We start from the raw sequence: 27505 nt of genomic DNA, 5'->3' as shown, positions 1-27505 counted from the left end.
AAGGAAAACTTCTCCAATCTGGTGAAGGAAATAGACTTCCAGGAAGTCCAGGAAGCTCAGAGAGTCCTAAAGAAGTTGGACCCAAAGAAGAACATACCAAGGCACATCTCATTAAGTTACCCAAGATTAAACATAAAGAGAGAAGGTTAAATGCAGCAAGAGGAAAGGAGAGAGTTACCTACAAAGAAGTTCCCATAAACCTATCAGCTGATTTCTCAAAAGAAATCTTGCAGGCAAGAAGGGGATGGAAAGAAGTATTCCAAGTCATGAAAGGCAAGGACCTACATCCAAGATTGTTCTATCCAGCAAAGCTTTCATTTAGAATGGAAGGGCAGATAAAGTGCTTCCCAGATAAGGTCAAATTAAAGGAGTTCATTATCACCAAGCCATTATTATATGAAATGTTAAAGGAACTTATCTAAGAAAAAGAAGATTGAAATTATGAACAGTAAAATGACAACAAACTCACAAATATCAACAAATGAGCCTAAAAGAAAAGAAAAACAATGAAAACAAAAACTAAGCAAACAACTAGAATATGAACAGAATCATAGAAAGAGACATCACATGGAGGGATTTCAGTGGGGAGGTGGAAGGGAGAAATAGGGGGAAAAAGGTACAGGGAAGAAGAAGCATAATTGTTAGGCATAAAATAGATGGGGAGAGATAGAAAATGGTATAGGAAACAGAGAACTCAAAGAACTTGTATGTACAGCCCATGGACATGAACTGGGGAGGAGAATGCTGGAGGGTTGGGGGGACAGGGCAAAGAGGGAATAAAAGGGGAGAAATTGGGAAAATTGTAATAGCATAATCAATAAAATATACTTAAAAGAATAACAGTGATCCATCAAGCCATAAAAACACATGGAAGCACCTTAAATACATATTATTAAGTGAAAGAAGCCCATTTGAAAAAGCTTTCTTTCTTGACTTGGGTTATAGTTAGACAGATTTTTGCATGTAAGAATGTATTGAACTGTACATGAATATTCTATAAACTTTCCTGTGTAATCTAAATTTTATAAATCAAATAAACAAAAACACCAATACTATTGAAGAGAAATATACAAGTAAAGTCATGAATATAGCAGAGCAGCCATCTTTATTAATTAGATATTCCAGGAAGATTTTTTAAATAAATAAATTAAGAAAAAGCAAATAACTTACAGAAGAAGATTGGTACATAATAAAAAAGAAAACAACAGTTTGTCCTTCTCAAATAGTGACCGGCATATATTACAATATAAGTTGTATGTGAAGTGGTCATTCAAATATCGCAGGCGCTTTTCCAAGATTTTGGATTTGTTACTAAAAGGTTAAAAAAAAAGGAAAATATATTTAGTCAAATAAAACTAAGGTAAAAGTAAGTAAAATAGGAATTAATATGCAATTGGTTTTTATTTTATCAAAGTATTTACTGTAAAAAATACGAAACCACAGACGTGCACACACACACACATAAGTGCATGTGAAACTAGTGAAATCTGAATAATCTCTCTGGATTGTACCAAGTGAATTCCCTGGTTGCGATACTGTACTATAATTATACAAATGTTACCAGTGGAGAAACAAGGTGAGGGGTATATGGGACCTCCCTGTACAGTTTATGTGTGTGTACAATTTCTTATAAAGCTTTATGTAAAAAACAGGGTATACTTTTATGAGAAAATGAAATGTAGTTTATACTATCTATTTTCAAAATTTTAAATTTCATAATGTACTGAAGTTACTGAAAACAAAAGGTTAATTAAACCACCTACTGAATCTTTATTAGTCTAAGAATTCATGCTGGGGATAGATTTGTATGAGCCAAAGAATTATAAAACATTTACCTGCCCCAAAGAAGCCTAAAATCTAGGTCAAGATCTATACAGTTAAAACTATATATAAAAAGTTAGAAAATATATGGACAAATGTAGTTACTTCTCAGTGGAGTTATAACTGATACTTATTTCTACTTTATACTCTTACATGTTTTAAATTTTTCACAAAAAACATACTGCTTTCATTGTTTTTAATTTAATTTTTTTCAGTAATACTAATGGGAATATAAGATAATAAACTCATTCTGGAAAAGTTCAGCAAAATGGAGACAATTGTACTTGAACAATTAAAAAATTAAAAATTAAAAAAGCAAATACCACATAACTCAGAAAGTGCATTTCTGGGCATTTTGATTCAGGGAAATGAAAACTTATTGTTCACACAAAAACCTGTACATGCATGTTTATAATAGTTGTATTTCTAATAGCCCCATACTGAAATAACCCAGATGTCCTTCAATAGGTGAATGATTAACAATCTGTAGTGTATCAACATCATGAAATACTTTTCAGCAATAAAAAGGAGTAAAGTATTGATACATGCAACAACTTGAATAAATTCTCAAAGAATTATGCTGGGTAAAAAAAGCCAATCCGTCCAAATTATATGCTGTATGATTCCATTTATATAATGTTCTAGAAATAGCACAACTATAGAAATGGAAAACAGATTAGTGGTTGCCACAGGTTCAGAAGAATGTGGGGATGACAGGGAAGCAGATATGGCTATAAAAGGGAAACAGGGATCCTTGTGGTGATGAAATTTTCATATGTTTTGACTATACAGTTTTGTGTGTGTATATACAACTTCAATATCAACATCAATATCCTGGTTGTGATAGTGTACTATAGGTTTTCAAGATGTCACCATTGGTGACACTGGGTAAAGAGTATATAGGATCAATGTACTATTTCTTATAATTGCATGTGAATCTACACTTATCTCAAAATTAAAATTTTAATTTAAAAAAAGTAATACTTGTATCCATGGAAATGGGACGGAAGGGTGGGGGTAGTGATACTTTTCTGAGCACCCTTTTGGTACGGGATTTATTTTAGAGTCAAATAAATGGTTTATGTGTTCAAAATATAACAAATCTAAAAACAACAATAAAAATAATGTCAATAAGAATGAGGAAAACATTTTGAAGTGAAATACAAAAATAAACACATGAACCTAACTGCATTTCACACAAATATTACCATACTGAAGAGGGAAAAAACTAACCCAAATAACTTAAAACATTTTTTTGTTTTACTGTTTTGAGAGAGAGAAACTTTGATTTGTTGTTCCACTTATTTATGCACTCATTCATTGTTTCTTGTATATGCCTTGACTGGAGAGTGAAGTCCCAACCTTGGCACATAGGGATGACACTGACCAACTGAGCTACCCAGGCAGGGCCCAAGTAACCTTTGGATACATTTTTTGTGTGTGTGCACGTCTAAAACCTAAAAGATTGTAAGTTTCTGTGTGAACATGTGCATTAAATTCTCTTCAGTATATACCCAAGAATTGCTGGATTTGTTGGAATTACTGGATCATATGGCAAATCTATGTTTAATATTTTGAGGAACTTCCAAAATATTTTCAAAGTGACTACACTATTTTACAATCTCACCAGCTGTGTATGAGGGTTCTAATGACTCCACGCCCTCATCAACTTTTATGTCATTAACATTTATGTCAGTTCCTCAACTTGAATTTCTTCCATCAGGTGGATTATATAAATTCAAATTCCAAACTCCATCTGGGAAAACTCAGGCATTTCAATCACTAAGGAGACTGCTCTACCAAGAGCCCATGTAGAACACAGGTGGTAGGCTCTATCTACCTATCACCTATCTATCTATCTATCTATCTATCTATCTATCTATCTATCTATCTACCTACCTACCTACCTACCTACCTACCTACCTACTTACTGTTGTTTTGTGATGAATCAACAATTTATTTTCTAAAAGTATAAAAACATATACAAAAATTAACTCTTGGTTAGAATTAAGAAATAATATCATTATAACAAACATCCCTGTAGGCAAGGCTACTATAGAGAAAGTATTGCTCCTAAACCATTAATAATCTCACTTACCACTCTGATCTTTGAACCATATATTTAAAAGGGGACAGAAAAAAGGACTAAAGCAAATCCTCTATATCGAAATCTTGTGTGGAAGTGAAACAAAACTTAAAATAGAAAGCCTTTCCTTCCTTCCTTCCTTCCTTCCTTCCTTCCTTCCTTCCTTCCTTCCTTCCTTCCTTCCTTCTTTCTTTCTTTCTTTCTTTCTTTCTTTCTTTCTTTCTTTCTTTCTTTCTTTCTTTCTTTCTTTCTTTCTTTCTTTCTTTCTAACTTTTCCATATTTTAAGTGTTTTATAATGAATATTATATATTACATTAGCAATAAGAAAGAAGATATATATTTATTTAATGGAAAGATGATGGAAATCCAACCTAGAGAGTATGATTGAAGCTATAGAAAGTTTACCTGTCATGAATAGAGTTGATATAAAGGTTCACAAACCAGGTGAGAGAGTACTGGTACATGGGATCAATGTTAGCCAGATCCGCAATGCTAAAGAATAATACTGATGAATGTTTAGCGATGGGTCTATAGCCTTCTCGAGACTCTGCTATTTTGAGCTCTGTTTTTTCTGCAATCTAGAAGAGAAAATTCAAGATTAAGAAATAGAAAATGTGTTTTAATTATATATTTCTCATGTAATGAAGTTTATATTTAAAATAATACCCATCTAACTCAATGACAAAAGTATAGTTTACAAGAAAAGTTTTTATTATGCTAAAAGCCAGGAAGGAAGGAAGGAGGGAGGGAGGGAGGGAGGGAGGGAAGGAAGGAAGGAAGGAAGGAAGGAAGGAAGGAAGGAAGGAAGGAAGGAAGGAAGGGAGGAAGGGAGGGAGGGAGGGAAGAGAGGGAGGGAGGGAGGGAGGGAGGGAGGGAGGGAGGGAGGGAGGAAGGGACTATGGAGGGAGGGAAGAGGAAGACCGGAGGTTTATAGATAAAGCTTGTCATTACTCACCAACCATCTCTGACTTATTTGAGAAATACTAGAGCTATCAATTTTTGCTTATTTTTGCCTGAATCTTACATGTATCTACTATAGTCACTCATCCTCTTTTATTTTAATAGGTTCGAGAGGGAGAGGGAGGAGGAGAGGGAGGGGGGAGAAAGTATGCACATGTGTATGTTTAGGGTGTCAACACATGTATCAGAACCCAGCACAAAGTCTGGCAGCAAATGTGTAAGAAATGTTGGTTGGCTGTTGGTTTTAAATTAAAAATACCTTATTTTCTGGAGGTGGAAGAGGATTTGGAGGGATAAATGATGATGGAAGAAAAAGAAAGAAAAGAAAAAAGATAACCTGTGACAAAACAAAAGAACATAAATAAATCTTTTTTTCCAACTAACTTCTGCTATTTTTAACTTTTCTAGACTAATAAGGATGTAGAGATTCAACTCCAAAAGAAAAAACAATTCTCCAAGGTAACAACAACTCTTCGACTGACAACACAATCTGATGAAATTAATATTCTACAGGAAAAATGTGTACAGCACTTTTCCAACCCACTTTCCCTTCTCTGGAAATGCTAGCCACAGATTCTGCTGAATAACTGTGCCTATGTAGTCATGTTTATATTGAACGATCACATTTATAGCTGACTCAATTAGGCCATAGGGATAGAACCAGACCCAAGAGAAGCTAATCAATTTTCTCCCAAATTTTTCACCCTCTAAGAGCTCCAAAAAAATGAATTTTGGTGGTACTGGACAGCAGTGCTAACGGAAATAGAGTTGGTTTCTATGGGCCAGAAAAATGTAGGAAGAAAAAAACACAAAAGATTTATAGAAGAAATTAGTCTTCAAGTGGAACGGAGAGCAGGGCAACACATCCTTAGAGAAAGGGGAAGGGGCACGGAGCACAGAAACTTAATGCTTCTCATTTCTTCCTTAGGCTTACACATATAATTGGGAAAATAAAATATCCCCTTGCATGTTTTTTATTTGAGCTAATTTGAGTGGGTTCTTGTTTCCTGTAAACAATTTTTCTCTAAAACTATACAACTATACTATACTATGTAACCACAGCGTAAAGTAAGTTCTAAACCTCAATCTTGAGTATAAAAATGTAAAATAAAGTTATCAACAATGGAAATTAATGACATTTTGCATAAGAAAGCATAATTTTAGTATTCTCATTTATACCTTCTGATTTTTAAATCTTAATTTGTTTCAGCTATCAGGGGATCCAACCAGAAAGACATTATGATTTATTAAATTTCTTTCTATCTATAAGATAAAACACTGGAACCAATAAATACTAATATTTCCTTTCTTCTTTGAGTCTTAATAGAAAATAAGCTGATAAATTCTTCCTATCCCTTCTCGCCTTTGAGAAAACAGTGTCACAAGGCGACAATGAGAAGTTGGTTCTGCTCTGATGGACAGGGAGGAAAGGGAGACATTATCTCAGCCATGATCCCCAGATGGGGGGCTGCCACAGGATATTACTCTAACACACTATTCCTTTGGCTCTTCTGAAATAACAAACAAGCAAACAAAACCCCCAAAACAACAATAAAATAAAAAACGGTACACCTGAACAGAAAGTCATTACTATCACATTCACAAAACTAAACCCACCCCAAGGGAAAGTATACCTGAGCCATTTAAAAAGTCCTTTACTCCAGAGCTGGGGTACATGTGGTGGGGAGTGGCAAAAGGATGCTGCTGAGCAATTAGTGTAATTTCTATTGAGGTTTAAATTTTGAAATTATCCTAATATTAAGATGTGCTTAATTCATTTGATAGGCCAAGGAGGATCAAAAGTTCTGAAAACCAATAAAGTTAACCTACAGCAGTCATTCTGTTACATCATTTAATTGTATGAACTTGGGCCTCAACTACTCTTTCTGGGCCCTGGTTTTCTCAACTATGAAACGCAAAAGATAACTGATAGCTAAGGGCTCTTCCACTTACAACATTGTAGGATTTTGTTAAAATATACATAATATGAAAATACCATTTGGCTTAGATGAATTTGAAATAAACACATTATTGGCTGTGGACCACTGTCTTCCTTCCCTCACCTGCTACCCCCAACTCTCATACCTCTCTCTCTGACAAATGACTAGGCAATGTCATAAAAAACATCCTTATTAGTTCCTAGAACCACTTAATGTCCAATTAATGAGCAATTACCTCCACATATCTTTTTTTAAATTTAATTATTTTTTAAAATAAATTTATTTATTTTTTTTGAATTGTTTATGCTGTTACAGTTGTTCTATTCCCCCCTTCATTCCCCTCCACCCTGCCCCCCCAACCCCACCATTACCCCCCTTTAGCTTATGTCCATGTGTCTCAAGTCCTTTAGGTTCTATATTTCCCATACTATTCTTGCCCCCCCCCCATCTATTTTCTATCTACTGTCTATGCTACTTGTTTTCTGTACCTTCTCTCCCCGTCTCCTCCTCCCACTCCCCTGTTGCTAACCCTCCTTGAGATCTTCATTTCTATGTTTCCACTCCTGATCTAGCTGTCCTTTTAGTTTGCTTTTGTTTTAGGTGTGGTTGTTAATAACTGTGAGTTTGTTGTCCTTTCACTGTTCATGTTTCTTTAACTTCTTTTTCTTAGATAAGTCCCTTTAACATTTCATATAATAAGAGCTTGGTGATGATGAACTCCTTGAATTTGGTCTTATCTGAGAAGCACCTTATCTGTCCTTCTGTTCTAAATGAAAGTTTTGCTGGGTAGAGCAATCTTGGTTGTAGGTCTTTAGATTTCATGACTTGGAATATTTCTTTCCAGCCCCTTCTTGCCTGTAAGGTCTCTTTTGAGAAATCTGCTGACAGCCTGATGGGGACTCCTTTGTAGGTGATTGTCCCCTTAGCTCTTGCTGCTTCCAGGATTCTCTCCTTCGTTTTAATTTTGGCTAATGTAATTATGATATGCCTTGGTGTGTTTCTTCTTGAGTCCAACTTTTTTGGTACTCTCTGGGCTTCTTGGATTTCTTGGAAGTCTGTTTCCTTTGCCAGATTGGGGAAATTTTCTTTTATTATTTGTTCAAATAGTTTTTCCACTGGTGGTTGTGTCTTTCCCCCCTTCTGGTACCCCTATAATTCGGATATTGGAGCGTTTATAGATGTCCTGGAGGTTCCTAAGCTTCTCCTCATTTTTCTGAATTCTTATATCTTCATTCCTTTCTGATTGATCATTTTTTTCTTCCTTCTGGTTCACTCCATTGATTTGAATCCCAGTTTTTTTTTTCATCTCTATGGGTTTCCTGTGGAATTCCATTCATTTCCCTTAATTTAGCCTTCATATGTTTCTCTAATTTGTGGCTATAGTCCACCAGATCTGTGAGGAAGCTGATGACCAGTGTTTTAAACTGTGCGTCTGAGAGTTTTGCTATTTCTTCGTCACTTAGATTTATCTCCGGGGCTTTGAGGTCCCCCTGCGACATTTTTGGTCTGTTCTGGCCCTTTAAGTGAGAGAAGCGGCGCCTTGGAGTCCCAGGTCGCTGGGTTGTGATGCTGTATGTGGGGGCGTGGTCAGAGCGGGGAAATGGCGCCGCCGCTGGTCCAACCGCTCACTCCCTCACCCGTGCGCAACCGGGCAACCACAGTCAACTCGCTGCCACCGCCTCCCCACTGACTCCCCGGTGGGTAGCTCGGTTGCTCACTAGGTCCAATCCTGGGTTTGGAACCCGTGCGACTGGATTCGCGCGTCTGGATTCCGTGCCCGGGTCGATCGAGCCCTCCTTTGTAACTTCTCACCCGACGCCGGTTTCGCCCTTACCGGTCGGGCCGAAGAATTTGTTGTTAGCGGACTTCCGAAAAGTTCAGTTTTCCGTGTTCTGGTTGTGTTTTCTGATGCTAATATTTAGTTGTCCCTAAACTTGGCTGTGTGAGGAGGCAAGGCACATCCACCTAAACCTCCATCTTGGCGGAAGTCTTAATTTAATTATTGTTCAAGTACAGTTATCTGTCTTTTACTTCCATCCCAGCCCACCCCCTGCCCCATGCTCCCCACCTCCCTCCCATTTCCACCTCCCTTAGTTGTTGTCTGTGTGTCCTTTATACTGGTTTCTGTAAATCCTTCCCTTTTCCCCTGAAATTCCCTCCCCTCCGATCACCTTCACACATCTTAAGCTTCAACCAGGAACATAGGCAAGTCTAATTCTCAAATTCAGTTTTTAGGTAAGAGTCAATTAAATCTGGATGAACCTAGCTAGTTTGCCTCACCTATGCAATAATAAAAAAATATTTTTAAAGCTTTCATTCTAAATTTATTTCTCTGTATAAGATACCATTTATTTCTCTGTATAAGATCTCTGTATAAGATCAGACCAAGTTTTGAATAATTCAGCAGTAAGAGATATTTATTCCCTTATGAGTTTAAAATTAGCTTCTGTGTTTTGGTACTCGAGTTCTTTTTCTTTCCTAGTAAGTCTGGGATACATACACAGCACTTTCTCAAGGCACTGGGAGCACACTGGAATCTGAAGAATCAAAAGATTACTAGGATTCTTGCTTTACCTGCTGTTTCTTTGTGATCTCATTGGACATAATTTTAGCAGAGTCTAAGATTTTAATTGCACTTTCATCTTCTAAAATGTTTCCTTCTGAAGATGATAATGTTTCCAAAATATTTTTCTCTATATCTTTTAGCTGTTTCTTATTAGCTGCAGACTGAAGAATAAGAACATTTCTTTCTTCTTCTAATTCTGGCCTAAAAGATAAAAACATTTAGTCTAAATTTATAGTATTTTATCTAAATTTATATTTAAATTAGATATAATTATATTAAATTGATATAAATTAGATATAATTTATATTAATTTGTATTGTGATTAGATATCACAATATCATAGACATTTAAATAATTTTGTATGCATGTAACATAAACTAAAATGATCAATCTCTTTATCCTAATCTAAGGGAAAAAATTGTTTCCATTCAAATAATAATTTGAGAAATTCAAGCAAAAAAGCATTAATTGTACATGTGTAAAACATGGCAATAACATGTACTGTGGTAAGTACATTGGGCTCATTCATACAGCTTGGCCAGTTATGTAAGAATAAGGACTGGAGGAAACTCAAGAGTATGAAATTTTTTATTTCTTCTTAGCTTTGTCATATTCGGTCTCATTTTCATTGTTTCTGCTACATTAGCAGACATAAAAAGGATGACTTGTCATACAAGTGACTCTTCATGTAACAGATAAAACTGACACTTATAACATCATAACAAAGGTGGTATGAAACTTTAAAATAACTTAATTCACCATGTCATAGAATGTTACGACATGCTATTCTCTTGGATACTATGTGTGTGAGACTGAAATGCTGGAAATAACAAAAGTACCTCATGGTTACATATTTCCACTTACAATTTATAATATGTAATAGACTACTTGATAATGTTAATTAAGTTTCAAGTGGAATCAAAGATTTCCGCCAGGAAGCAAATTCTTTATCAGTAGCCCCTCCAGGTATATTTTTCTCATTAAAAAATAAAACATGCTAGTAATAAAAAAATACATAAATTATGCAGAAAATATTAATTACCTATCATTTTAACATCTGAGGGGATAATCACTAACATTCTGTTGCATTCCTCCCCAACCTTTTTTGTATATATGCATCCACCATTTTTGTATTCATGCAAAATGTTACCCCTCCTGTATACAGTTTAATGTCCTGCTTTTTTTGTTCTTATCCTAAGTATTTTCTTATTAACATCCTGTATATGTTTTTGAACACAGTTCTGATTTTTTCCATAGCATAAATTCTTAGGGATAAAATGTTTTTGGCTCAAGCAATCAGATATATGCCAGAAATTATGGCCTAACACTTGAATCTACTATACATGTTAAAACACCAATATAAGATAGTTGACATAACTTACTTGTTCTAGAATGGCTATTTTAAAAGATTATATTATTTAGTTTCCAATAATAAAATATAAAATTTGACAAGGTTTCAAAATAATCACATAACAAAAGTATTAATAATGGCCTACAAGTATTCCTCTCTAGGCCATTTGGAAGCATCTGAGAAAATACATACCTCTCCTTTGCAACAACAATACCTAATAACTGATCTTCAAGTCCTTCCGGAGTTATCATGAAATTGAGCAAAGACACTTTTGTAGCTAACTCTGGCATATAGTGTGGATTTCTCAGTTTTGTGGTGATATAAAACTTGAAATCAAAGGAATACTCAATAATGACCTCACCAAGCCTGATGCAGTCAACACCACCTATATTTCAGAAAATAAACTCATAGTAAGTAAGCCAAATTTGCACAGCACCTCCCCCCATGTTAAGGCCTTTCCCAGATTACATGTAATTTAAAGCAGAATACAGATATGACAAAAGTCACAGGCATAGAGGCAAGTAAGCAGTTATACAGCAGGACTCATTCGTTCTGGGGAAGTATAAGATACTTTTCTCTGGTTGTGAAACCTTCTAAATCAAGATTACTTTTCATCTTACTTCCTCTATCAATTTTGAATTGTGATTCCAAAGGTACTTGTATGTGACCAAAGCTCTGAAAAGTACTCTAGTTTGGAAGAGATCAAATTTTTCTAACCACAAATATGAGGTGGTCAATGTTTCTCTAAAGTCAGTCTTGGTCCACATTAACCATTACTATTCACAATAATGGACTTTGTGTGAACCATGGTCATATGATACAGCAATTTCAGCCTGGCTTCAACTTCTTTATGTTTTCTACTGAACAAAAATCTGGGTAACAGTGATTAAGGCAATAAAGTGAGGGCAACATTCATTCTTGATACTTGTTCTAAATCTTTTTTCACACATAAAAATGACACAGAAGTTCTAAGTTATTAACCTCATTAAATTTATTCAGTGCTTTTTCTGCCTCAAAGATAAGCTAATCACCTTTCAGTTCTATAACTAATATTAATTGATTTCTACCTTGTTTAAAAGTTTGTCTAAGTAGTAAAGGCTCCAAAGATGGATCCAGTTCTTCACCAACATTTTCTAACAGAAGCGGATTTCCAAACTGAATAGAGTTCTCCAGTGTTCTCATATAATCTGAATCTGATAGTTTAATAACACTAAGCTGATTTTCTTTTTCAGAGTTTTTGATCCACTTATTGGCTTGACCCTGGGGGTCAATCATTAAAGGCCTAGAATATAATAAGAGAAATTCTGAGGGAAGAAATAAATATTCATATTTCTTTAAAGTTATATAGTTTAAATAATAAACATCACTATCAATTTGTAAAAAAACATGTTTCACATATATTATCAGGGTTAGTATTTACAAAAGTGCTGTGAGAAAACAATGAAAAGGAGGTTTTTTCTCATTTATTTTTGAAATGAAAAAATGTAGTCTCAGGGAGTATGTGCCTAAGGTTCCGTGGCTACAAGATTAGTTCAATGTCAGAAGTAGGATGTTGTGATCCCGTAAGCTGTGTTCTTTCCAATATAACACACTGTCTTCAAGGCAACTTTTTAAAAATCCTCACCTGAGGACATGCTTATTGATTTTTACAGAGAGGGGAAGGGAAGGAGAGAGGGAGAGAAACGTCAATGTGAGAGAGAAGCACCAATTGGTTGCCTCTCACACATGACCCAACCCACAACCCACCTTCCGGGGGCCAAACCCACAACCTTTCATTTACTAGATAATGCTCCAACCAAGTTACATCAGCCAGGACTCAAGGTATTTTTACTATATGACATCTGTTAACATAACATAAAAAATAATTCTATTTATTTGCTAAAAATTTAAAGTAAGAGATCTACTAGCCTCAAATTTTCAGTAGAGTCATAAACTAAGTTCCTAAGTTTAGCCTGGTCTTTATTTAAGTATGTAAGTATGGTAAAAACTACGTAAGTATGGTAAAAACTTCATGTTTGAGAACATATGATTCATGGTTTCAGATATTCAAAATACATTGTGCTTTCTTCTTCCTCAGTGATAATGATGCCCTATATTTCTTTTGTATTCAGTACAGTGCATTAAATTATCTTTAAAAAGTATTAGCAAAAAAAGGGAGTTTTCATCTCATGTCACATTGGCTTTCCCAGGCATTCTCTTTCTGTTTCAACAGCTTCTAGGGATAAAAATCTCCTTTCCTTTTTCCTATAAATAAGCTCTTCAATCAACTACTCCCAGATAACTCTGTACTTTTATTTCCTTTCCTTTCCAAAAGACAAAACAATCCAATACTAGCTGCCTGGTTGTTTTCTTTCTCAGCTCAGATTGTACTGAAATCCTACTGAAAACACAAAATGGTTCAGACACTGGTCAAAATTTACTTTTGCTATCACAGCAAACAGAGGAAACATGTTCTGGAAATGAGAAAATTATTTTACATACAACTGCTTAAAAGTTGCCTAGTAATTAGGCTAGATGCATCAATGTCCAATTTAAAGAGACTTTTTTTTCCTTTTATATGCTTATTATTGGGAAAATACAGTATTTGTTCTTTCCCTTGCAAAAAGTAACAATTTCTGTAAATTAACAGTTCAGTGCTAGTCAATATTCTTGGTAATGCCTAAATCAATGTTCTTAGTATTGTATTAGAGATTCCTTTATATTCTAAAAGAAATCCAACTCCCACTTAATACAACCTTTTACAGACATTACAAATATAATTGGAAAACTGATTTGTTTTGTCCATCAGAGAGGTAAGACCATTCAATGGTATTTATATTCCAAGTATGGTATGAAAATAATTCTAGTCTATATCTGAGGTCTTTGGACAGTCTGAAGAGAAAAGCATTGTCAATCTATGCTTCTGACAGAGGTAGTATTTTGGGGAAAACAAAGCTTTAATTTTAAGTAGCCAGACTGATGTGTTAATAAACAATAATAGAGCAGTATTTTCATCATGGTTAAAAAGCAAGTCAATTTGAGATATAGACACTAAATGAGGTATTTGAAGTTGGTAATTATAAAAACTAATATTTATTGAGCACTTATAGTCTAAGTATGTTCTCACAATATTCCTATGAGGTAGGAATTATTATCTTCTTTTACAGATGAGGTACCTGAGGCATTTAGAGGTCAACTAAGTTACCAGAATCTTAAGATGGAAAGTGATAGAGGAAAATTTGAATCTAAATATCCGGACACTGGTGTCTGCACTGCTCTCAACCACTGCACAGTATTATAAACAGACAAACTTCTAGAAATTATGAGCAAGCAGAACAAGGATTGATTAATTATAAACTATGATTCTAGCAGCATGACTATCTAAATAATCTAAAAATCCTCCAGCCACCTAGTTTAGTGTATCCACTAGTGTTTAAAATATGACATTTTAAAAATACATAGGTGACATGAATATAAGAGATACATACATATACAATAGAAACATCCAGTAAAATACAGATGCCAGAAACAGAGACAAAACTAACTGTAGAACAGTAATTGTGTGAGCTGAAATGCTAGCTAGCCTTGGAGAGAGTGCCAGTTCTAATAACCTAGGGGCTCCTTTTATCCATATGCACAAAAAGCTGGAACTGAGGCCCCGTAGTAAACTTAAACCTACAAAATGCTTAGTGAAAGCATAGGTAGAAAAAAATCCAACTATGCATTTGGAGACAAGAATGAAGTGTTTTGATTCCTTTTTTCATTTGCAACTGGAAAAAAGTCCCCTGAGAATCTGTAACCATGGACCTACATTTCACACAGGTGCAGGGTGCAATTTTCACTGTCTATGTAACCCAGGAAACTTCAAGCTGGGAAAATAACATGTATTGGGCTGAAATTATGCCTGGGAATCCTGGAAGAAGTAAGGGCAAAACACTCATTGTAGCTGGAGCAAGAGCAAAAGAAAAACTCAACCCCTGGGTGAGGGTTGAGGGGCTTAGAACAGAAAAACATCTTGGGCTAAAGATAGTATACCTTTATTAACTTTTACGAAGTAGAGATCTCTCACTCTAGGATAAGGGTGGGAAACTCCTGTTGAAGACCAATCACAATTATAAGGCAGAATTAAGAGGTTATGGGAAGGAGGGACAGAAAGGCTGAAAAAGTACTATCCTGAAGGTCCATGTACACAGAGCCTTCCTAAGACTGACTAAGAAACAATAACAGAGAACTCCCACTCTGCCCCCAAACAACCTAACACACTGTACCAAGCAACAGCAGTCTACCTCCAGGCTAAGAGCAAAAATGTAGAGAGAGACCCCCTGTGTGTCAGGGGCATTCAGGTGCTTGCCTTCTTTTGTGTCTTTGAATGTGATAAAAGTAAGGATGTAATTTAATTTATTTTTATAATGATAGCCATTTATGGCAGCACATCCTTTCCTCGCTGATGTGTAATGCAACTTTAATGTATCTCATATTCCAAAAGAATATTTAAACTTTCAGTAGAGTTTAAAAGGTAGTGAATGTGATATCCTATTCTACATTTTACTTAACATAATAATTAAGGACAAAGATTTGGAAGTAAAATCACTTGGGTTCAAATTCTGACTCCATCATTGATTAGCTCAGTTAGTTATCTTATTAAATTTCAAATTACTAAATCACTCTGGGTCTCAATTTCCTCATCTGTAAAATGGAATAATAATAATAATAATAATACCTAACTCACTAATAGGAGTTTGTGTGGATATAGGGCACTTATAAAAGTAGTGCCTCATGAATATAAGAGCTCAATAGTACCTATCATAGTATGTTTGAGATACTGTCCCATGAAGAGACTTTTAAAATTAGATGACAACATGATGAAATTACCATTTATAGGACACTATTTCTCAGGTGAGAGTAATTTTCCAAGTTTTTCAAAGTGATATAAATGAAAGGATAATAATAAAAACAATTTGGAATATTCATATAATTATCACACTATTGATATCAATTTTAAAAGATATCCATGAAATTGTATAAAGTATACTTATAGCATCTTGAAAGTGGGTAGAAATACCTAGTTAAAATAAATACTTTAAATAGCCCAAAACTGGAAACAGCCTAAGTGTCCATCAATAGGAGAACGCATCAACAGTCATGCATTCATACAATGGAATACTACTCAGCAACCAAAAATAGCAACACATGCTGTGTGAAAGAAACCTTCACAAATGAGTATGTACAGTGTAATTTGTTTATATGAAGTTCTAGAATAGGCCAAACTAATCTATGGCGGGAAATAATTAAAATAAAAATTTCCTATGGTGAGGGTGGGAATTAACTGAGAAGGGACATAAGAGAACTTCCGGGGAGTCATGTGCTATATATTGACAGAGGTTTGGGTTGCACAAGTGTATGCTTTTGTACACACTTTGTAAAGAACTCATGGAATGGTGTTCTTAAATTTTGTGTATTACATGATATGAAATTTCACCTCAAAAGAAAAAAACATACATAATATTGAATGTTCGTTAATGATACTCATAGCTGAGGTATTGGGGAAAGGGTATCCATGTCTGCTACTTAGGATGAGTTGACGCATGGACAGAGGGATGGATAAATATTTGATAAAGCAGCAAGAAAAATAAAATGTTAATGTCAGGATCTAAGTAGCTGTTGGGTGCTTACTCTAAAATCCTTTAAACTTTTCTCTCTGTTTAAAAACTTTCAAATAGAGTAATTGAAAAATAAGTATACTTTATGTAACTTACCAACGCCTGGAGTTATTAACAATCACTCCATTATCTATGGAGAAAGTATCTCTCGGTAATCCAGCAATATTCCAAGCTCTAATTTTTACTGGATCACCTAGGGTCTTACTCAGTGAGAACTCCTCTGAACATGGGATTTTTTTCTCCTGTAAGAAATAAACAAATATCTAATATTTTCTTTTACCTTATTGATTGAAATATATTTAAAATTAAAATATTGATTTGTTATTAGATATTATTTAATAACTCTAAGGAACAGGAAAAAACTGAGTTGGAAGTTGAACTATTACAGGGATAAAAGCATAGCATAGGAAATATTGTTAATAATATTGTGAAAACTATGTACAATGTCTCATGGATACTGGACTTATTGGGGGGATCACCTTATAAGTTACATAAATGTCTAACTGAAATTCTGTACACCTGAAACTAACATAATATTGAATGTCAACTATATCTGAAAAAATTTTTTTTAATTAAGAGAAAGTAAAAAATAAAATAGAAAAAGAAAATTGTACTACGAAATACTTTACCGATCAAACAAGAAGGAATAAAAACATCTCACAATTTCAGCTATTTCTTCCCTTCTCTGTACTTATTATTATCATCCCCCCTCCCAATACCCCAACTTGTACTTTGAGTGTTCTAGAAAGGAATTTATGAAATATAAAACCTTTACCTTGCACAACATGCTCCAATTTTCTACACATGTTTGTCGAAAGCCAGAAGTGAAAGCACCAAGGTAGGCTATTACTCCTGCTGATACCAAGACATCACCAGTCAAATTTTCATATACTATCTGAAGGTCATTTGCTGCTTGAGACCACCTGTGAGATCAACCAAAGTCGAAATAGCCTTACCATAGAGAATGATGTAAGTAATTGAAAGGGCAAGGGGTTTCTAGTCCAAATTCTGTAACAAAAAGCCACAAAATATTGGGCACTTGCTTATCTATAAAATGAGGTTAGGTCTCTTCTATTTCTAATGTGCTTTAACACATATCTGTTACATAAATGACATATTCAACCTTTCATTATTAGAATACTAAGGTTTTGGGGGTTTTTTTGCAGGATTTGGACTAAATATGCCCCCCTGCCCCACCCACTCACATTTTGTCTAATCATTTTCATCAGGATGATTTGGTCTAGTGGCCCTGCTGTTTGGTTCAGTATTTATTGTTAGTCTGCAAACCATAGAAATGTTTGCAATTTATACCCCAATTACATTTAAGTTGTACAGAAGCTACATACTATTGCTAGAGTTGATATTTTCCACTTAATGAAAACTGTACAATAAAAATTACATTCCAAAACTATCTAATCTGCACTACAAAGGCAAAGGCACATTACTTTATCATGCTATTCCTTCAACAAATGTCATTAATCAGTGAGATAGCTGGTTGGTCAGTATAAATAATTAGACTAAAGCTAACTAGATCAAACCAGTTGCATCATCTTTGAAATAAACATCAACAAAATGAGATACTTTACTGCCCCCCAATATATTATTAAGAAAAATTTGAACATATGTGAAAACTGGAAAGAATTGTACAATGCTTGCCCACATATCATTTAGATTAAAAGTGATCATTTCCCCTACTTGGTTCTCTCGCTCTTTAAAAAAAAAATGCTTGAGAGCAAGTTGCCAACAACATCCTTTAACATTGATATTCAGTTTGAAGAAGACTGTCCAGGTACCTGCTTTTTCAACCAGCTATTTTAAAATTAGTAATCATAATAAATATCCAAAGAAAGTCACATATTCAAGCCTGACATTCTTATATGTTGTTAAAATGAGCAGAAATCTGACCTTGATTTTTCTCCACCCAGTCCTCCAATTAGTTGTGAGGCTCTTTCAAGTTTTTTAGCACAGAGTTCCACCTGATCTTCTAAACGAGCCTTTTCCTCAGTCTTCTCAGTAAATGTTCTTTGTAAATTTTCCAAATGCTGTTCAACTTCTGCCAGTTCTGCTCTCTTCTCATTCAAGAGCTCCATTGTCTCAGCTAAGGACTTCTGAGCTTCTGATAAGCGGGCTTTCTTAGGAGCTACTACCTATTTGGAAAGAATATACGCAACTGTGATGTGTACTATATAAAGCTGACATCTAATATAATCCTTTATAGATATTATGGAATAAAACATTTATTATTATACATACACTAGTTACATATAATAACAAGTTATACAAAATGAACATTTTGCCTTAAACCTTATATTATTCATACACAAAATATTTATATATTTATAAATATTATAAATAAATATTATAAATATACACAAAATATTTATATTTTTAAATTTATGTAAAATATATAAATCATTCTAAACCAGACTCTGTCATATATAAAACAGATAAATTATTCTAGACTAACAATGTCACATTATGTAGCAAAAATGGCACAACATATACCAAAATATCTCTAAATATAAGTTGCCATTGAACTGTTGCCAAAAACAGAGAAAAACATGTGGCAGAATGTAAGTGTTCTTAAGTGTTTAAGTGTTTAAATTACATGAACATGCTTTTCTGTTGTTATTTGTTTGGTTTGTTTTGTTTTGTTTTGTTCTTTGCATTTCCACGTCTGTGATCTTCTTCCCAATCAGGCGAGGTATACATTTGCCCTGTTTGCGGGGAGGGAGGGGTACGGGTTCTGGGGGGAGGTTAAGAATATGATAGAAATACAAAGAAAAAGAAAGCCTTGATGTTCAGTGTCATTAACAAAATTGAATTATCCTCAGCAAAGCCTGAAAAGATGCATTTTGTTTAGAGAAAAAGGATTTCCTAAAGTTCTCATTTTATCATGCTCATTAATATATCAAGAAAGGGGTTTGCCAAGCCAAATAGAAACAGACTTGGAGATACAGAGAACAAACAGACTGACAGCTGTCAGAGAGGAGGGGTGGTCAGAGGGCTGGGTGAAAAATGTGAAGGGATTAAGCAGTACAAATTGGTAGTTGCAAAACATCCACAGACATGTGGATTGCAGCACAGAGAATACAGTCAATAATGTTGAGATAATGGGGAATGGGGCCAGGTGGGTGCCTGGGACAGCCCTGGGTGACCGCTCATAGAGGACAAGGTTTTCCCCTCCACTATGCTATAGATCCGAAACTGGTGTAGGATGCTACTGAGTGCAAACTGTTAGAAAAAAAAAAAAAAAGAATGGGGGTTTCCACTTTGTCATTGAGTGTATCGGTAAAAAGAATTTAGCAGATGACCAAAAAGAGTATGTGTATTTGAAAGAAGGGAGACCTAAATCTTCTGCCAGGAATGAAGCTGAGGGCAAAGAGGGAGGAGGGAGGCAAGGTATCAGACACCGAATGGCCCACTTTCTCTCCTGTGAGATGGAATCCTGAAGGGGAATATGTTAAAGAAACAGATAAAAAAAAAGCAAGAAGCTCCACTTTCTACTTTTGACTTCAGAAGACATCCAAGATAAAATTAATTTTATTTCTTTAACAGGTGTATACAGGTCTACTTCCCCGAAACTAACAAAGTTCCTAGCTCTCTATAGGCACATGTATGTTACCAGGAATACTTTCCCAATCATTACAGCCTGATCATTCATTCTACACCGTGAAGTTGTTCTGAACACATTATGATGTATTCTTACCTGCTTTTTTATTTATATATCCTGCTATCCTAGGTAGAATTTTGCAAACTACAAAGGACAAGGCCAGTGTTTTCCTGACACTTTGCTAGCCAAATTTACAAAATACTCTTAAACCATTCTCTGTTCTCCCAGGAATTTGACCCCAGGGAATATCCCATAAAAAGGTATCCTATCAACCTAGCCATTGCTTTAGGGGATCTTCCCAGGCTCTGTCTCTTAACCCTACTTGGATCTTAATTCTACCCCTTTGAATCAATTGTTTAATCTGCCACTTTGCCCTTGAAATTCTAGATTTTTCTTTGTTTATGCCCACTGCTCATCAAACTCTAATTCTCTGTTGCCCCATGTCCCTATGGATATAGGTCAGGATATAGGTCATTTGGGCCAACTGCAATGACTATCCCGGCTCCCCGGCACTACCCCTCATACTAGCCCCAACCAGGTTATGTCATATGCAAGTATTTTCTTTGACTACTAGGTACTCGATGTCTGATGTTTATGCTGCAGCAGGACAAATTCTTTCTCGTAGCACTTTTTACAAAAGTCTTAACTAGCAAATATATGCACAGATTTTAATTTCTGGGAATATTTTAATAGAAAATAGATGTGCTGTTCTTCAAAATACCTTTGCAACTCTGTCATATACTTCCATAGCCATGATCCATTTACACAGACCCTCAGCAGCAGAAGAAGCTTTAGCAACCTTAGGGGGGTCAAACTCAGGGTTTGTTAAGTATTCACCACGAATCTTCTGCATAACAGTCACCTACACAACAAAGATTTAGATCTTAAAGTTTCAACAAATTGCACAACCATAAGATGAAAAAATAATCATAAATAGTGAAAACACTGTACACAAAGTTATGTTGTTTTTAAAAATGAGTCAGTACTTTGAGATAACTTTAAAATAAGCATAATTAAAGCAGAAACACAAATAATTTGTGAACAAAATATGCAAAATTATGACAGATATTGAGGAAAAATGCTTCTTCTAAAAACATTAAAAGACATGCACGTTGAGAAAACATGGAAACAAGAGAACAGGATAATTAAACATTAATAAAAAAGTTCAAATGGGAAAAATGCATTATACTTTTGTGCATCAGACTTATTAATAAACTATCATATGACAGTGAACTTTTTCATGTCAATAATACACTAAAACAGTAATTTATTAAATGACCATCAACGATCTGAAAGAGGCATGGTTCTATGCATTATGAGAATTCATAAAAGTCATTAACAAGTAGAATGTCCTTTTATTTGTTATTTTAATTCCAAACAGAAAATTTTCTTATATTTTATACAGTATTACATAGTGTTAAAATTTTTTCACATCTTAACAAAGTTACATTTACAAAAAAATCCAATGAAACTCACTGGAATGTTGTCCTTATCATATTCTCTCAAATCTCTTAAGAAATTCATATCTCCCAGAAGTTTTTTGCTAGGTCCCCAGTAATCTAATATCTGTAAATAAAATTTTGCAAGCTTATTAAATGTACAATTTAAGTTGCTCACTATAAATTTTTTTCTTGCAGTTTAAGACATATTTTCTACAGAGAAACTATATACTTACAAAATATCAAGTTTTATCTTCTTGGAAATAAAGAGACTCCTCTCCCCCAAAACATGTTATACATATCGAATATTTAAAATATGAACATGAACTTACATATTAAACTTATTATAAAAATTAAACATGGAAAGATAAATATGGTTATTTCTCTTTAGAAAATAAGATAAGCAACTAGTATAAACACCATCATAATTTAATGAGTTTATTATTTCAACTTTTATTTTTATTTATTTTTAACTCTTTCAAACCAGAAAGGTAGTGCTATATACTGAAAGTTTCTGTTCCTATCCCCCTAAATTCATATATTGAAATCTAATCCCCAATGTAATAGCATTTGGGTCTTTGGGAGGTTATTAGCTCGTGAATGGGACTAATGTCCTTATAGGGGAAAATCTAAGAGAGCTCTTTCTCTTCCAGCATGTGAGGACACAGCAAAGAAGTCATCTATATACCAGGAAACAGACTCTGAATCTACTGGGGCCTTGGACTTCCAGATCTTGGATCTTCCTGATCTTGGACTGATCTTGGCTCCATTAACTTGAGAAATAAAGTTCTATTGTTTTTAAGCTACCCAGTCTATGTAATTTGTTATAGAAGTCCAAATGGAATAAGATAGGTAGCAAATATGTTTCTTATTAACAATTACCTAGGTTTCCCAAGTAAAATAAAGAAGAAAAAACAAAGATTATACATTATTCTCCCAGTTATAAGATAAAGTGCATGGTAGTTACTTATGCTAGTGAAACATATTAAACAACTAGCTGAACATTCTTTTTCCTACTTTCAGAAGCCTGATAGAGGTGTATGGTATGTGAGCCTGAGTGTGAGTGTGAGTGTGAGTGTGAGTGTGTGTGTATGTGCACATGAAAATAACTTGATAAGGTAAAAGCTTATTTATTTTCTTTATTATCTCAAAGAAGGACAGAATGACACACACACACACACACACACACACACACAAAATCCCAATTCTCCAGGTCAGGGATTCAAACGCAGGTATTGTAAAAATCTGAAAGAAAAATAAGTCTAGCCCTGACTGGTATGGCTCAGTTGGTTGGAGCATTGTCCTGTGCACCAAAAGGTCACAGGCACATTCATACTTAGATTGCAGGTTTGATCCCAGGTAGGGGTAGGAACATGTGTGAGAGATCAGTGTTTCTCTCTCTCTCCCTCTCTCTCTTTCCCTCCCTCCATCTCTCCCTTCCTCTCCCCCTCTCTAAAATTGATAAGCATGTTTTCTGTTAAAGATAAGAAAAATAAAAAGATTAAATTTCTGGAGAATTGCCATCCTTACAATTTCAAGTCTCTTCTTTCAAATCATAGTATGTCTATTCAAAATTTCCTTTCACCTTTTTTTTTTTAAGATTTTATTTATTTATCTTTAGAGATGAAGGGAAGGAGAGGAGAGAAATATCAATGTATGGTTGCCTCTCGTGTGTCCCCTGCTGGGAACTAGCCTGCAACCTAGGCATGTGACCTGACTGGGAATCGAACTGCAATTGTGTGGTTCACAGGCCTGTGCTCAATCCACTGAGCTACACCAGCCAGGGTTACCTTTCACCTATTTTTAATTGTGTTATTCATCTTTTCATTACTGGGTTTTATTGTTATTGATACTTATATATTCTGGATACTATACTCATCAGATATTTGGTGTACAAATATTTTCTTTCATTTTGTGAGTTATTTTTAAATTTGCTTGATAGTGCCCTGTGAAGTACAAGTTTTTAATTCTGATGAAATTTTATTTATCTATTTTTTTAAGTTGCTTGTTGCTTGTGCTTTTGTTGTCAAGTCTAAGAAAGCATTGCCTAATCCAAGGTCACAAAGATTTATATCTAAGATTTTTTTTTCTTTTTTTTGTCAATCAAATGCCCAAAATGGTATCTTGTGAAATTTTAAAGGATGAATCTAAAGTTTACCTAGCAGAGAAAACACACATGAAGGAAACAAGAAATTAATTAAGAACAAGGAAGGAGTTTTTGCCTACCAGATATTGACTCATTTTGACACAAAACTTAAACATTTTGATGTTGGTACTCAAATAGACAACTTAATAAAAGAATACAGCAAAAAAGAAAAAAGAATAAAAAGAAAATAAGTGTTTAACTTTAGGATGGAAGCTATTCCTTCCTTTTTAAGGGATGTAGCCTTGAATAATAATTTTCTATAACAGCTAACATTTATTGTGAGCTTACTGTTTGTGAAGCTTTATACATAAGAGCTTTATATGTATTAACTAATCCGATCCTCACATTAACTTTATGAGGCAGGTACTATGATAACCCTCTTTTTACAGAATTTCACAGAGATTAATCATCTTGCCCAAGGTCACACTGCCAATGAGGCTGGGATTTCTGACAAGACATTCTGGTTCCAGAGTGAATGCTTTTAACAATTTCGAATGCTCAGAAACAACGCCTAATGTGGTTATAAGTGTCTGACACAAATTACGTCCCCTTTTCATTACAAACTCTCTTATTACAAAATCATGAGCATGTAATTCTATAACATAATGATATCACACTCAAGCATATCATATGACATTTTAGGTGAAATGTCCAATTAAAACTATAAAGTATTACACCCATATTATTACCCTACGAACCACACTCAAGCTGGCATTATTTCTGCTGGACCGTGTATATCAGATTCTTGAGACTCTTAGCTGGAAAAGCACAGAAACCTTAAGGTTCGTTCAATCCAATCCCCATGAGAGTGGAGAATCCTACTATATTATTATTATTATTATTATTATTATTATTATTATTATTATTATTTATTATTAACTTTACAGAAAAGGAGATGGAATCAATTGGATCCACATTTTTTCTGACACTATACTGCTTTTGCTTTGCCCTAGAATAAATACAGTGCATTCCATAATTTATTCTGAATCTACTTAATCTAGAAAACAATATAAATTTCCTGGATTGGATACTATTGACATTCATTTTGATAATTGCTGTAAGTATTCTGTATATTCATGAATATGATTTAAACCTGTGTTTAGTTATTACCTTGCCTCCTGTTCCTGAAGGATCAGAAATTTTTTCTGGTTTGATATCTTTCATGACACAAACAGCAGCCATAACTAGTTTAACACCGGATGGAGGATTCTTCATTGATTTCACAATTGTAATGTCAGCTGGCTAAATCAAAAGAAAGAAGGATATCTTAAAAATAGTTTATTTCTAAATAATGAATTTTTAAAGTAATATTGGAGAAGTAGCATAAAAGTAATATTGGAGAAAAGTATCAATATTGACTTGAAATTTTAGTTGGTTTTTTTTTTGGCTTTGCATGGCTATGAAAGAATTAACAGTATAGAATTTAGCACAGATTAACAGCCATGGTTCTCAAAATCTGGAAGATCATAGATCCTTATGAGAATATTATGACAGCTATAAACCCTCCAGAAGATATATTTCTGCACATAAACACAAAAGTTCCTTATAATCACATACCAAGCTCATACATGGAACCCATGTTAAAAACTCTAATTTAGACAGGCTGAATTCTATATTTTCTTATATGTAATATTAACTTTACCCCACTACCAAAATGAAAGAAGAGGTAGGTCCCAATTTCAAACTTATCTTTTTAAGGCATATATTGTTCTGACAGACACAATAGACTCATTTACTTATTATCCACTCTAATATCCTTCTCACCTCCCTTGAAATTGCTAGAAGAGAAGGCTAACAACTACATATTTTTGTTTCCCATGCAGCCAGAGTTGTGGAAGGTCATTAGGATCCACCATCACATCACTTGAATGATGCAAGTAACTGAAAGAGGCTTCAAACTGAAGAGTGTGAGGCATCTGTTTTGCTGATATGGACTATAGTAGAGATGATGTAGCTCTGTTGGGAGGCTCTAGAGCTTCAGAGGGATCATTCCTTTGGTAAACTACTTCTGCCATTAGCTTTGTGAGCCATTCCTGGCAGGTCAACCTACGATCCGTTTCTTCAGCTCTTCCAACAATTCTGTAATCTATTTGTAAAATTCCCTACACCTAGGACAGGAACAGACTCACAAAAATGGAGATCACATGGAGGGTTATCAGTGGGGAGGAGGAGGGTGGAGCATAGGAGAAAAGGTACAGGGTATAAGAAACATAAATGGCAGATCCAAAATAGACAGGGGAGGTTAAGAATAGTATGGGGGATAGAGAAGCCAAAGAACTTATATGTACAACTCACGGACATGAATTAAGGTGGGGGAATGTTGGTGGGAGGGGGTTACAGGGCAGAGGGGAATAAAGGGGAGAATAAAATGGGACAACTGTAATAGCATAATCCATAAAATATATTTTAAAGAGTCTGTCTGATTATACTATAGAATAAGCAGAGCCAATAATAGAATTATACAGAGCCAATTCTCTCTCTGTAACTGAAACCTAAGTCATATCACATATAGTATTTGATACTAAGAATGGTGTAAGCAACAGACCTGCAAAGAAAGGAGAACCTAATGTTGATTTGATTCACTAACTGGTGGGGTTTGAAGGCATCAAGAATCCTGTGTGTTTCAGACAATGGAATGCTGAAAGTCCAATAAACAGTTACTTAGAATAATGCTCATGATCATCTAGAATGGAATGTTTATTAAAAATAAGGCTTTGTCAGAATGATTGGCTGCTGTGATAAATGTCCTTATAGGAGAGAACGAAGACCTTGGGTAGAGAGTGGTGTTTAAATGTGCCAAATGGCAGACAGGAAGAAAATAATAAGCTCAGGGTTTTAAATTCCTGATTCACAGCACAGTGAGAGCACTAAGAAGTTTCTATGAATGCCCTAAAATAATCTCATGTCTTGTAACTACGGGGTTGATATAACTGAAAATAAGATACAACTTGATCCTGTGAGATGCTGATTTACCAATACGTTAAACTCACCGTCTTCTCTGGTCTCTTACATGAAAGTTAGGGCACTGATTAGGAAACAAGGCAGAGAATAGGGTCTGAACATCCTGAACCACCACACTACACTGGGCCTCCCTAGTCAACAGAAGCTGTCTTTCCTGCTCTGTTTGGTGAGGTTGTTCTGGTCTTGCCTAAAGACTCTACATAAATTCATACACAACACAGTGTAATCCAGACAGGTGGCACCCATGTCTGTATTGGAAATGACCTTTAAGTATTTCTGTATATGCATGTCTAAGGGGCTGCAGAACAGTGGCTACACACTCTGTTTAACATATGCCTTCTGGTCCACGTACAGCACTACTTTGTCCTCTTGGAGACTGTTTGTTCCATTTTCATTGGAATATGCTATATGAAAATTATAAATAATATATGAAAAGCAAAAAAAGAGATAATATATCCAAGAAGAAGTATTAGGAGTCAAATTTCATTTGACTGGACAAAACAACATAATATTATGCACTGAAATAGAATTATACCTAATTAACCAAGTACCTGTACACAATTTTACTTCGATGGTGAAATTCAATATAGCTAAACCCAACACTTGCCTTTAGTGTATCCAGTGCAGACAAAGCTGCCTCCAAGGCTGGAATTGCCTCAGCTAAGTCACTTTCACACTCATTTTTCAGAACCTGGGCTTCTTCAGCCTTTCCACTGGCTACCTCTTCATCTAATTTCACAAACTTTCTTTTTGCTTCTACTTGTACAGACTCTATCTCAATAACCTAAAGAAAATAAAGAAAAAAAAATACAGTTCCACGAACGTCCTATTGCTTTCTCCTTCTTAGAGACAAAAGAATGTTTAAAAATTAGGGAATCCAACATACCATTTTGAAGGGTAGAACAGCCCAAGATAAAAAGAGGAGAAATGCAAATACATGTAACCTAATTTGGTAATGGGCTTCCCACCTCCCTTCAACAAT

The 27505-nt window shown here is 34.8% G+C and overlaps 1 protein-coding gene across 1 annotated transcript in view; it reads right to left on the bottom strand.

Annotated features, from left to right (window-relative positions):
* DNAH12 (dynein axonemal heavy chain 12) overlaps positions 1–27505 on the bottom strand; it is a 229017-nt gene that overhangs the window by 44840 nt on the left and 156672 nt on the right. Inside the window, exons 50-61 of the mRNA XM_053669550.1 lie at positions 27131–27307; positions 24673–24804; positions 21454–21543; positions 20699–20839; positions 18270–18511; positions 17140–17287; positions 16461–16606; positions 11793–12007; positions 10918–11110; positions 9383–9575; positions 4314–4486; positions 1171–1311 (exon numbers count right to left, since the gene is read on the bottom strand). Of these exons, the coding sequence (XP_053525525.1) occupies positions 1171–1311; positions 4314–4486; positions 9383–9575; positions 10918–11110; positions 11793–12007; positions 16461–16606; positions 17140–17287; positions 18270–18511; positions 20699–20839; positions 21454–21543; positions 24673–24804; positions 27131–27307 (1991 nt within the window). The remainder of the gene's footprint in view (positions 1–1170; positions 1312–4313; positions 4487–9382; positions 9576–10917; positions 11111–11792; positions 12008–16460; positions 16607–17139; positions 17288–18269; positions 18512–20698; positions 20840–21453; positions 21544–24672; positions 24805–27130; positions 27308–27505) is intronic.

Source organism: Artibeus jamaicensis, unplaced genomic scaffold (assembly GCF_021234435.1).
Source record: "Artibeus jamaicensis isolate MK-2021 breed Jamaican fruit bat unplaced genomic scaffold, CSHL_Jam_final contig_519, whole genome shotgun sequence".
In the NCBI taxonomy this organism is placed as follows: domain Eukaryota; kingdom Metazoa; phylum Chordata; class Mammalia; order Chiroptera; family Phyllostomidae; genus Artibeus; species Artibeus jamaicensis.
This window is presented reverse-complemented; position numbering and strand designations above follow the sequence as displayed.